Source organism: Pezoporus flaviventris, unplaced genomic scaffold (genome assembly GCF_033815535.1).
Source record: "Pezoporus flaviventris isolate CSIRO_AGI_PZ_B2104156 unplaced genomic scaffold, CSIRO_AGI_Pfla_v1 ptg000045l, whole genome shotgun sequence".
Classification (NCBI taxonomy): Eukaryota; Metazoa; Chordata; class Aves; order Psittaciformes; family Psittacidae; genus Pezoporus; species Pezoporus flaviventris.
The window spans coordinates 30,550,937-30,563,269 of record NW_026892593.1 but is presented as its reverse complement, the minus strand read 5'-3'; the positions used below and the strand labels follow the sequence as shown (position 1 = coordinate 30,563,269).

At 38.6% G+C, this 12,333-nt stretch overlaps 1 protein-coding gene across 9 annotated transcripts in view; it reads right to left on the bottom strand.

Annotated features, from left to right (window-relative positions):
- USP15 (ubiquitin specific peptidase 15) overlaps positions 1 to 12,333 on the bottom strand; it is a 59,734-nt gene that overhangs the window by 10,902 nt on the left and 36,499 nt on the right. For 3 of the 9 annotated variants that reach the window (XR_009745962.1, XM_061467823.1, XM_061467824.1), the window contains 2 exons: positions 7,803 to 7,947; positions 231 to 404 (listed from right to left, as the gene is read on the bottom strand). Coding sequence is in view for 2 of the 9 variants with exons in the window: in XM_061467823.1 (XP_061323807.1) it covers positions 231 to 404; positions 7,803 to 7,947 (319 nt within the window). In the remaining 7 variants the exon portion in view is untranslated. Of the gene's footprint in view, positions 1 to 230; positions 405 to 7,802; positions 7,948 to 12,333 lie in introns of those variants that run through there. The other 6 variants (XR_009745965.1, XR_009745963.1, XM_061467826.1 and 3 more) reach the window with 5 other exon arrangements.

The window sequence follows — 12,333 nt, the reverse complement described above, 5'->3', positions numbered from 1 at the left end:
CCCTGCCATGAGCAGGGACACCTCCCACTAAACCATGCCACCCAAGGCTCTGTCCAACCTGGCCTTGAATACTTAAATATACATCCAAGTGTTTTAACAGTTAAATGAATGGTCTGCATACTGACGAATATGACTTCAAAATTCTTATTCTCATATATTTCCATGAGTTTTGTATACTTAAACAGCAATGCCAAATGACAAAGCACATTCAGGTTAAATTCCCTACTGACCTTAAATGCTCTTGGGGTCACATAGTTGTATTTTCCTGACCACATTTGCTTGATAAGCTCTGCGTAAGATTTTGCTATTTCACCTCGCATTCCCAAGGGATTGTCAAAATTCAGCTCTTCTTGATATTTATCATTAAGGAAGTATTCCGTAAGAGGAGGTGTGTTGCTCAGACACTGTAAATAGAAAGAACACCGATCTGAATTATTTCTAAACGAAGATTTGAGACAGCTCATTCTTTTCTTGGTACACAGCAAACAGCTTTTATTCCTAGTAGTGGTGACCCCAAGCCTCCCCAGCCTCACAGATTTGTGTTGTCAGTTCTGAACTAATTCATGCAACTAAGGGGAGAAACACTTGTTCTCTCAAATCCACACAGAAGTGGTCAGAGTTTTCAAAAGATTATTCTTAGCATGAACCTAAATGAACAGATGGACTAGCAAGTTCTACCAGACACACAGAACCAATAGAGTGCAAACCACGCTAAGGTAATTATAAATAAAACTACACTCTAGGTAAAATTCCATGTTCAACCTGAGTGATTTGACAAACCCTACTGCCCAAAGCAGTCCTGCTCCTTCTCTGCTGATGCTCATCTGGCTGCTCAACAAACATGTTCCTCTCATCTGTAAAAAAAACACCTGTTTTTCCTCCACACTTTTCCTCTGGATTATTTTTGGTCCAGGTACAAGATCAAAGCAGTTCAGGTGATCAGCTTAGTGTGAAGAATGTCCAGAACAAATAGGCAAAAATAGCAAATTTTTTCTATAGGTCCTTAGTGAAGCACTACACAATGTGCTGACAGTGGGCTGTTTCACAAAAAAAACCTCTAATTTATCTTTTTCTAATTTTCACCTGACAAATTAGTCATTTTCTCAGAATATTAATTTATATTTGTATGCATAAGTCAGGAATATTACTACAGATAATTTCTCTTTTTCCTTAAAGCAATTTCCACACTCCAGCATAAGATGACACTGACAGTAGTACTGGAAAGCACAAGTATCCATCTGAACACAGCAATTTATGAGATACAGAGCTGAGCCTTTCCTAAAATATCAGATGCCACAACTTTTAAAAGAGTAGCTGCTAAAGGAACTAATACAGTTGGCCACATACCCACTGATCTTTTCAACATAACTGACAAAGCTAAGTAATTGCCAACATGTTTACTTCTTGAAAAGGCTGAAAATGGAGAACTATTTAAGACCATGATTAAGGTCACAGGGAAAAAAGCATCCAGATGGCAATTTGGAAGCCTTTATTCTTATTCACTCATGATGGGGTATGCTGTAGGTTATCAAGGAAGCCTTATGGAAAGCATCAATAAAAACCAAACAAACAAAAACCAAACCCCAAGCAAACTAACCACCCCCCCCCCCCAAACCAACACAACAAAACCCCACCAGATAACCAAACCAACCAACCAACCAAAACCCCAAGCCCAAAAAGCTATCAGAACTGAGACAATGTACTAGACAACAAAGTCAGCAGATCTATGTGCCTTGTTCAACCTTATGGGTTTGGGTTTTCTGTTTGTTCTGAAACACTGATACATGTAAACTAACAAGTATACTGACAGATGAAGAGTAACAGAAACAAAAAAAACCTCACCCCTAAGCAAATGTGGTAAAACTACAGGAAACCATTTGTGAACTAAAGAAGTAACAGAATGGCAGTTCATTTCAGCCTCCACAAGTCTTCTGTAACCAACAAAACTTAAAGTGCTCAGTCTCTGGACCCAAACGGGTCATTTAGACTGTTAGGAAAAGACAGAACAGAATGTAGAAACTCCAAGACCAACTATGAGACAAACCACAGCAGAGAAGGACTGTTCTTCAACATGACAGAGGTTAACGCTGAAATTATAGTCCCATGTTATATACTGATTACTTTGGGAAAAAAGGAAAAGCAAAAAGATGATTTCTCTGTAGCAGAGCAATTTGTGGATAGCTACTTATGTAATCAGTATCAAGCAATCATAAAATCAACCTCCAAGAAAGTCAGATCAAATGTGACTGGATGAAACAATGCTTCCCACAAGCTGTGGATCAACTGTATTACGCAACACTGCATGTGTTGTTGAGGCACATACACCCTGGAAGAACTCATCTATTAGGTCAAAAAGGAGACATAATCCCCCGAAAAGACACAGTCTACTGTTTAGAGAGCACAGTTGTAAGTTGCAGGGTGTGGGAGGCATTAAGATGAACAGAAAAATAAACCATAAATAATTGTTATTTTTAGTGCCTTTTATATATATATCAGTGCTGTTGTCTCACTGGAATAGTGTAACTCCAATACTAGACTATGATCTTGTCAGCAAGTCTATCTGTCCTATGAAACCTCCACAGAGGAGGAAAAATAATAATAAAAATGGTAATGTTATACTTCTCTAAATCCATATACGTACGGGAAAACTGATAAAAGAGTTTACTAGGACTCCAATTGTTTAATTAATAGAAAGAAAATAAAATGAATGAAGAAAGAAGGCCACCAAGAGAGTCAATGGCCTGGGGGCACTTGCCCCATGAGAAAAAGCTTAAGCACCGGGGCTTGTTCAGCCTGCAGAAGAGACTGTTTCAGGGAGACCCAACAGCAGCCTTCCAGTACCTACACAGAAGTTAAAGAGAAGACAGAACCAGGCTCTTCACAGCGATGAACAGGAGGACAAGAAACAAAGGACATAAACTTGAACAAAGAAATGTTAACGATACGAGGAAAAAACTTTTCACTGTAAGAACTGTCAAGCAGTAGAGCTGAGAGGCTGTGCAGCCTTCTTGGAGATATGCGACCCAACTAGGTAAAGCCCTGGGCAACCTGGTCTGAAATCAGAGCCAACCTTCCTTTAAGCAGGAGGTTACACTAGAAAACTCTTGAAGCTCCTTCTAACCTGATTATCCTATGATGCTAAGGTAACAAGGAAACATTTATTCACCTCCCATAAGAGGTATTACATAGAAATAATGATTAAAATAAAATTCTGAAACACAGAAAACTTCATTGTCTATTATGCCAGTGAACTGGGGAAATGAACTGACAGCAAGATCATGAAATCAAGCTAAAAATTTCAGCTCTGTAATAAAAAACACAAGAGTCAACTGAAAGAAAGATCCAAGTAATAGGAGAAAGTGAATTACTTTACACCTGCCTATCCTGCTTTTATGTGAAGCAAGTAGCGTCAGGCATGGTGAAAAGCACTCAAGCTAATACACCCCTCAACTCAAACTCTGTATGTCTATGGCAACTGAAACAGAGCACTAAAATCTTTACCATTTCAGGTTTTGGTGAAAGATGTTATGACGTCTGGATAAACTCACAACCATTAGTAACTGTTAATCAGCTTTCTGGAGAAAGAAAACTGCTGAAATAAACCATTGCAAAGTTCTCAGCAGCTGTTGTTAAAAAGTCAAGTGTATGTTATCATACTGATGGAAAAAAACACAAATGAAAACGTGTGTGCGTGAAAAAAGTGGTTTTAATTAAAACATTTACTTCCATTGTTCTCCTATTCTTGAGTCACAAAACAAAAACTTTATGAACTCTCAGATTTTCACTGCAAAAGAAAAAAGAAAGGCATATCCCACAGAGCTCTCTCTAATCAGCAGCATCCTTCCAACAGGGCAAAGCAGTACTCAGGAAACATCCACAGGTGGCAGCAAAGTAACGCACCACGAGATTCATATTTTTTCTAACTTTTTCAGCTTAGAAGACAGCCAGGTACACCAGCGAATGCGAATAAATACTTCAGTGTTAGCACTGAAGTAAATTAGCATTAGATAAATGGAACACACCTTTAAAAGAACCTGAAAAATTTCACAAAAGAAAGTTTCAATACAACCAAAATATGAAACAATATTGAATTACTGCCTCTTAAAATATAATCATGACGAAAGACACCTCAATAAGGTAAATAAGCTAGCGTAAGTAACCAAAGCACATGAGAGAATCACAAAATAGTTGAGGTTGGAAGGCACCTCTGGAGATTGTCTAGTCCAATCCCTTGCTCAAAGAAGGGTCAGCTAGGGCACGTTCCTTGGGTCTTTGTCCAGTTAGGTAATGCCCATCTCCAAGGATGGAGGCTCCACAGCCTCCCTGGAAAACCTGTTCCACTGTTTGATAACCCCCACTGTAAAATAAATTTTTTTGTAGTTAACTAGAATTGCCTGTGCTTCAGTCTGTGCCCATTGGCTCTTCTCCTTACGGAGGGTACCACTGAGAAGGAGCTTGCTCCATTTTCTTTGTTCCCTCCCACTGGGTATTTATAGAGGTTGCTGAGTTCACTCTGGAGCCTTCTCTTCTCCAGGCAGAACAGCCTCAGCTCTCTGAGCCTCTCCATAGGTCAGACGCTGTCAGATTTGAGGCCACGTTCCTGGCCTCTCACTGGACTTGCTCCAGTATGTCCCTGTCTCTCTGGTACTGGGGAGCCAGAACTAAGCACAGCATTCCAGGGGTGTCTCACCAGTGTAGAGTGGATGGGAAGGACCAGCTCCCTTGACCTGCTGGCAATACTCTGCTCAGTGCAGCCCTGGAGGTTGTTGGCTGCTTTGGCCACAAGGGCACATGCTAGCTCATGTTATGCTTTTTGTCCAGGGGGACTGCAGGGGGCACCCCGGTGCTCCTGTCAAGTTGCTTTCCATCTGGTCACTGGCCTCTATATCCTAGTGCATAGCGGTGCCTGGGGCTGTTCTTCGCCAGGTGCAGGCCTTTGCATTTCCTTTGACTGAACTTCATGAGCTTCCTGTCTGCCCATTTCTTCAGCCTGCTGAAGTCCCTCTGAATGGCAGCACACTCACCTGGTGTATCAGTGCCTCCTGCCAGATTTCTGTCATCTCTAATCTTGCTGAGGGTGCACTCTGCTTCATCATCCAGGTCAAAGCCTACAAGCACCTAATATGCCCAAGCAGAATTCCCTAGTCTGCCACCCATGAACTATTCAGGTCCATCCCTTTGCTGCCTCCAAGATTAAACAAGATCCAATGTGATCAGTGAGCCAGAGGTATTATTACATCTCCAGCCAGAATAATCCAGTGTTACTCCAACAACAGTAGCAGGTGAAATTAATGGCAAATTAGTGCAGTGAAATGTATGCTTCTGGTGTAATTGGAAAAAAAGGCAGAAGTTAAGGGGTGGCAAGAAAAAAGAAGACAGTAGAACTCAAAGCATGCAAGAAATGTTAAAAGCAAAACACGTAATTCTATCACTAAACACCACCTGCCATGGATTTCTTCAATAACATTAAACTCTGGACAATACTTTCTTTAAGAGATACTGTAGGTGGAACTAAAAGATATTTTACACTTCCTTGCCAAATAAAGCATTTGAAAAAACACCATCAAGGACGTACTAAAGGTACCACGCCAAACTAAAAGCTGCTCTGCCCAGTAATCACCTAATTTTCTTACCCAGACCACTGTCTTGTGAATCAGCAAGATTCTATTTTTTAATTTCAACTGCAGTTTCTCAGAATTTATTTGAACACTTGATTCCCCAGATATAATTGAAAAGCAATGAAATCAAAGCTGATCGATTTAGAATACAGACTTAAGAATTAAATCCAGGTAACACAATGGAATACTGATGTGAACTGCAGCAAGTTTGTCAAGCCATGTAAGCTTCCTACAGGCAATAACCTATGTCTGTACTTCTCCCCTAAAAGGTTACTTTCAAATCTACATATATGCAAATTCACGCATACCAGTTTAACAAAAGTTTAAGTAATCAAAATTATCCTGTTTTTTTTTAATCAGTCTAGCCCAAAGAACAGTGTGGCATCATAAGAAAAAAAAAATCTACTATGCACTAAGAATATTCTTTTAATTCAACTTTTAAAAGACAACTCTTGTGTCTATGCTAGACACAAATACATTCTTGGCTTTTGTTCTGCTTTTCTTTACAGCAGCTTAATGAGGGAATTCAGTAATGAAAAGAGGTTACATGCAGCTTTTGGTTTAGAATGGATGTTGCAAAATATATGTCCCTCCCCCTTCTCGTTTAGCCAGCTGTCATGCAGCACGCTAAAAAGAATAAAATTAATCACTTCCTGCGCTGTTCAACTTCTCTTTAAGTATCCTCATGAAAACATTTTTAGAAACAAGAATAAACTGAATATATGTATTATATATACACATATATTCCAAACTTACATAAAGAAGTATGGAATAACCATGGAATAACTCCACATACCATTACAGGCTGAGGGCTGACTGGCTACAAAGCAGCTTTGCATAATATGACCCAATGGTCCTTTTCAGTTGAAATGTGGAAGAGCCAGCAGTGCATCCCTGTGGGAAAGGTAGCCAATTGCAAGCCGGGCTGTATTAGCAATAGTAGCCAGAAGCAAGGCAAAGCAGGTCTTCCCCTCTATTTGGCACCTGTGAGACTGCTGCTGGAACAGCAGCACTGTCCTGTTCAGGGCTCCCCAGTGTAAGAAAAAGGAGGGCCATCAACATGGTTGAGGGCTGGAGAAAAACACACATGGAAAGACTGGGAGGTATATGTATTTGTTTGACCTGAAGAAGACATGACTAAGGGGAAAGCTTGTGGCTGTCTGCCCCTATATTATGGGAGGCTACAGAGAAGTGAAGCCAGATTCTTCCCAGAAGAGGTGGGATCCATGATCATCTTGGGGTCCCTTCTAACCGAAATTATTCTCTGACTCTATATACAGGATATATATCTAAATAAGAGATACTTTTTTGTTTTTAAATTTCATTTTACCCCCAAAAATCACAAACGCAAGTTGGAAACTGTTGTGATGACAAAGGAAGAGATTAACTCTGAAGTATGCTCGATTAGGATCTAGTATCTTTATACTCAGCAGGAAAAAAAAGTGAGTGAGAACTTAAATACACTCTCCAGATTTTTGACATAAGACTGCTTTGAAGACAAAACACAAGTTCCAGAACCAAACAAAACCAAATTAAACAACTAGTTCTTTCTGATCATTAATCAATCTACCACTGCAACTTCCACTTAAAAGGACAAAGGGGTTTTCTGTTTTCATAAGAATAATACTAGGTACACTAGTATTTCTCCTGCAATCATAGCAAAGAAACAAGCTATTATACATTTCTGTAAAATACCTCATCCCTGAAATAGCATCTATTCAAAAGGGAAAGGTCAAAAGGAAGTATGTTCAAAGGCTCCCTGCATGTTAACCTGTACACTAGAAGTACATGATAATTAGTTAGAAATAAGGGCTAGCGAGCCACTGGTCATCTGTTTTTGACACTTCAGCATTACTGTCTACTCAACTGCATCTCAAAATGAAAAAGGATTTTCTGCAACATGCAGGCATAGCAATCATTACAAAAAGCAAAGAACCCCATTTTATGGTTCACTCATGTATAATCCTGTCAAATAGCTTTCTAACACTGATCACCATACAAAACCAGGGGAAACCACGAATGCAGCTATGTAAATCAACTTTTCTAGTATAGAAGTTATTTCCTCACTTTTAATCCTATCCTATTAATTGAGTTTCTTAATATTATTTTCCAAACATGACAAAAACCCACAAGATACTAGTTTCCAAGTAATAAGACAAGCTTATTTCATTCTAAAGTACATACCTGAATTGCTGAATTCATGAAACATGTATTCCCCAAGTTACTCAGGCCACACAGGCCTGGCTGCTCATTGTGTCTTCCTGGCTCTGAATAATCATAGTTCTTATAAGCAGTATATGATGGGAGACAATAATTTGAATTTTTCACGCTGTAAAAAAAAGAAACATCTTTCACAATGTAAACCCATACTCTATAGTGCTTCAATATATACAAGTACCTTACAAACTTAAATCATTAAAAATGTTAAAGTAACTTCTATGAACAATGATTTAAAGAAGCATTTAACTTTGGCAATAACATTTCAATTTAAAAGTCACCTGTGCAAAAACCCAAAATCTATTGTACTGCAGTAACTGCAATCAGTATATCCCTACCCCTTTTTGATAGGAGCACCTTCACAGCTTACTCTATTCTTCATTGCTCCATCAAATTTAATGCACTCAGACTTTAGACACCACCAGCAGCAATCAATCATTTATGTCCCTTTTGCATCCTGCTACTGCAAGAGTGAGGTCGGTGGGAATGGGAATGCAGAGTTACAGGTGAAAGCTGAGATTTCCAAGGCCACTGTGGCATAGCTGCCTCACTGCATCAGACAATCTATTTATAGCTTCCTTGCTAGGACAGCACAATCCAGCATGCAAACGCAGGAAAGCCTTGAGAGGTAAAAGAATGCGCAAAATGTCTTCTAACAATTTCATTATAAATCTCTATAATGCGTCTGTTTGGAGAAACTAAAGAAGAATGAAATGGGTAAAATGGTAAGATTTATAGCAGTTTGTTTCCAGATGAAATCATGCAAATGCTAAATATAGAATAACCCTCAAAAACAGTAAAGTAAGCATATCTGAGAACACTAGAAAGGCAAATGAATCTTGTAAGAAGATGCTCTGTAATATTACAGATGCAACAAAAAACATCCAAATAGACAACTAGAGGTTAAATTCAAACTATTTCAGGCACTGATCATTATGAAATCTGTGCGATAGTTACTTCTGGCTAAAGTTCAAGAGTATTTCTGCAGTCACTAAGCATTAGTCACATTAGAAGCCCCTTTAACAAAAATTTGGAAGTCAATTTCTGAGAATGACAAGGAAAAATACGCAAAGAATCAAACCTGATAAATAATCAAGATCTATAATTGCAAAAATCTGAGGATGCAAATGCCCGCTGGTACACTCCAGCCATTATTCCTGAACAGCATCACACTCTTTACATCCAACTGAACTCCAGCTGTCTCCTCAGTGCACAATTACTCACTTTTCATGAATAACAGTTGTTTTGTCTTAATCAGAAGAGATACTGAAAAATTCAAACAGAAGGGGAAGAAAATTTCTCCCTCTTTCAATGGCCTCAGAAATCTCTGTATTTTATAGCCCCACTATCCATAAAACTGCTGTTCTCAAACTTTTCTATCTGATAATTTCTTTGACTCTCCTATCAATCCTTCCTTTCTCCATACACATGCATTTTCTCTGCTTTCTGGCTTGGCCCCAAACAACCTAAGTGGCATTGTTTTTACTAGTCATGCTCCATGAAAAATCATTTTAAAGTCAGTTCTGCCTGTTCAGCATAATTGCAACTTAGATGCTTCACCTTAGCTTACACAAGATACTTTTTGAAATTGAGGGCCCACAAGCCCTTCAAGCTTGCTTCTGTGGTCAACCCTTCCCTAACATTAATCTCTGGTTCACCCATGCACAAGTCATCTTCAGAGAAAATTACCTTCCATCTCCTTTGGCACCTGCAGTCCAGCTACTGCAATCAACCCCCATCCCCTTCAGCTGGCAAGTAAGAAAAAGCACAAGACTGCCACTGGTGCCAGCGCAACCTCCACAATACAGCCAACCCCTGACCCATTCCAACAGTGCATAGCAGCAATAGAAATGCATGCTTAGAAGGTGCACAATAAGCTTCTACTTCCAGCTCTGCTTGCTTCCTACTACTTTCTGTATCTGACTCAATTATAATTTTCACACAGTTAAGAGAAATCTCTTTTGGGCATTTAGGAGATGTGGGGGTAATAAAACGACTGGATGTACTTTCCCTGGGGATATTTACTCCTCTTCTTTTTCCTGTTCTGCAGCTTTCCCCCTTCACAAACTGCCACCTTAAGAGGGAAAACAGAAAGCTAGGAAATGCAATCAGTGTCTTTTGGCTATAGTTCGATCATGTGAAAGATTTCCTCGAATTAGTTGAGTAACATCATGATAATTTAATTCAAGATAATTGTAATAGAAATAGATCCCCAATTTTGTTTTGCTCTAAGCTACAAATTATCAGAATTTACTTCTCAAAAGGGAAAGCATTTCTGAGCTCTTTTGTCTTGTATACTGGTCCACAGAAATACGTGTGAGTGGTTTCAAGAAAGTAGTTACTACACTTATCCCGTGACTCAGGTTTATTCATGTATTTTTCTTTCAGGGCTCTGTGATACTTTATCAAAACATATCCTGCAAAATACAGTGGCTCCTATGTGCAGGAGACTAAATGTCTCTGTACAGCTTCATCAGAGCACAAACTTCATTTCTTCTGGAAGAATTATTTTCATTTAAATTATGTTGTGCCTCTGCTTTTCATGCTTTTGAGACTGAACAAAAACCAAAGTACTACTGCTGGTCAGTAGCAAGTGGCTAACAATAAAAAGCAAGTAAAGACGCAACGCAAGTCTTCATGAACTTAATTCAAACAGAAATGCCAAAGAAAAAATAATTTGTGATAACGTGTCCCCAACCTCCATCTGCTTTTCCTGCAACACCTCCAGAAAGTTGCTACAGGTTAAGGAAGGAAAAGCAGAGGGGTGGTATCAGAATGGGGTGTTTAAGTAAAGGCAACAACAGAAAGAAAACACTAATGGCTCATAGAAGAAATTGATGCTCGAGAAATATGGCAAAACTTGAAAAAAATAAACTGTCTTTAGAACACTTGAGAGTTCCTGAAGTAGTATTTCCTAATGACATTTTATTATTCATAGATCTATAAATTTTGAGCTGCATTTGCCATATTTGAAATTACTTGTATGTATTGCCTGTACCCTGCCTTTAAACCTCAAGGCAGCTCTCAGATGTTGATGAACCCAGAGCACTCACTGTGTAGTTAGGAGTTCTGGGAAATGTGGATTTGGAACAGAGAAGTTTGGAAAAGCATCAGTAGCTTTAGAAAGGACACAGTTTGACAGGGGAATTCCATATACCAACAACAGGTGATGCAAAAGGAATTTGAACTGCAAGAATGAATCCAGAGAATTAAAAGTTTGGAACACTTACTGAGCTCTGTAATATTTCAATGACTTTAATGCACGGCCAATGTGTTTTTGTGACCAGACGTTTTAACAAACCCATAAATGGGTTACATCAATTTTTAGAGATGCCTGAAGCAGCAGGAGAGACCCATGTCATTATACAGACTACTGTCTTTGTTATGGTTCGTGATAATTGCCTAAGAGCAAAAGATAATATAATCTGTTTAAATAAAGTTAAGAACCACCTTCCTTGTAAAATTTGCCTACGTGTCTGGTGCAACACAAAGAAACTGTTTCTACAGGTGACGTAATTAACATTTATACTTCTTGAAATAAGCATATTGAAAAATACCACGCATGTGAACAGAGCTGCCAGCTGTCCTTCTGAAAAGCTGACACCACTGAATGATGAAGCAAGTCATTTTAGGAGCCTGAAACAATGGTTACAAATGAAGAACACAAAGCAACTTTTCACTTACTTCCCAAGCAAAACCCCTGTTCAACTGCTTTTAATCCCCTCCCCACATAATTTAAAAAATACCACGTGGTATGAAATGTACTCCTTTATAACAGCAATAACCAGAAATTCCAGTAAGACCTAAATGATGCATGTCTCTCCCTGCTCCTCTGAATCCACTAACACATATTATGCTAACCCTCCTATGCTATTCTTTCAACAAGATCACCTGTAAAGGCAAAAGAGTGTCAAAGACCAATTACTTTGAATCCTTTATTCCAAATGGAAATTCACATTTACAGAAATGAAGGCTTTGGATCTGATAAAATTTGCACAAGCTGTTTCTATTATCTAACGTATAACTAGCTCAACACACAATTAAGTATTTACCAATCTGAGGTTTACTATTACTCAGAATACTTTCTGAATTATACAAGGATTAAATAAATGTGCACCATATAAAGAAACATGATACTTTAAAGAGTTTTAACAAAATTTGTACTCTATATCCAAGCTCTAATAATTGCAAAACAAGGCTTGCAAAAACTAACATGTATGACTACTACTACACAACTTGGTGTTTGCCTTTTTCTGCCTTACAGATCAATTTTGTCAGCTAAAATTATCTTCAAAAAAAAAAGTTGGTATTTCTTCTAGAGTCACAGCATCTCATGTCCATATGGAGGTGCCAATGGATCTTGGAAAGCAACAAATGTGCAATTTCGCTATTATACTGAAGATGGTGTGGAATGTGAGAGAAAGTAAGGCAGAAACATGAAAATAAATTCTAAGCAAAGCTGTCATTAAGTAGCTTATTAAGAAAGTAATGAAAAGAA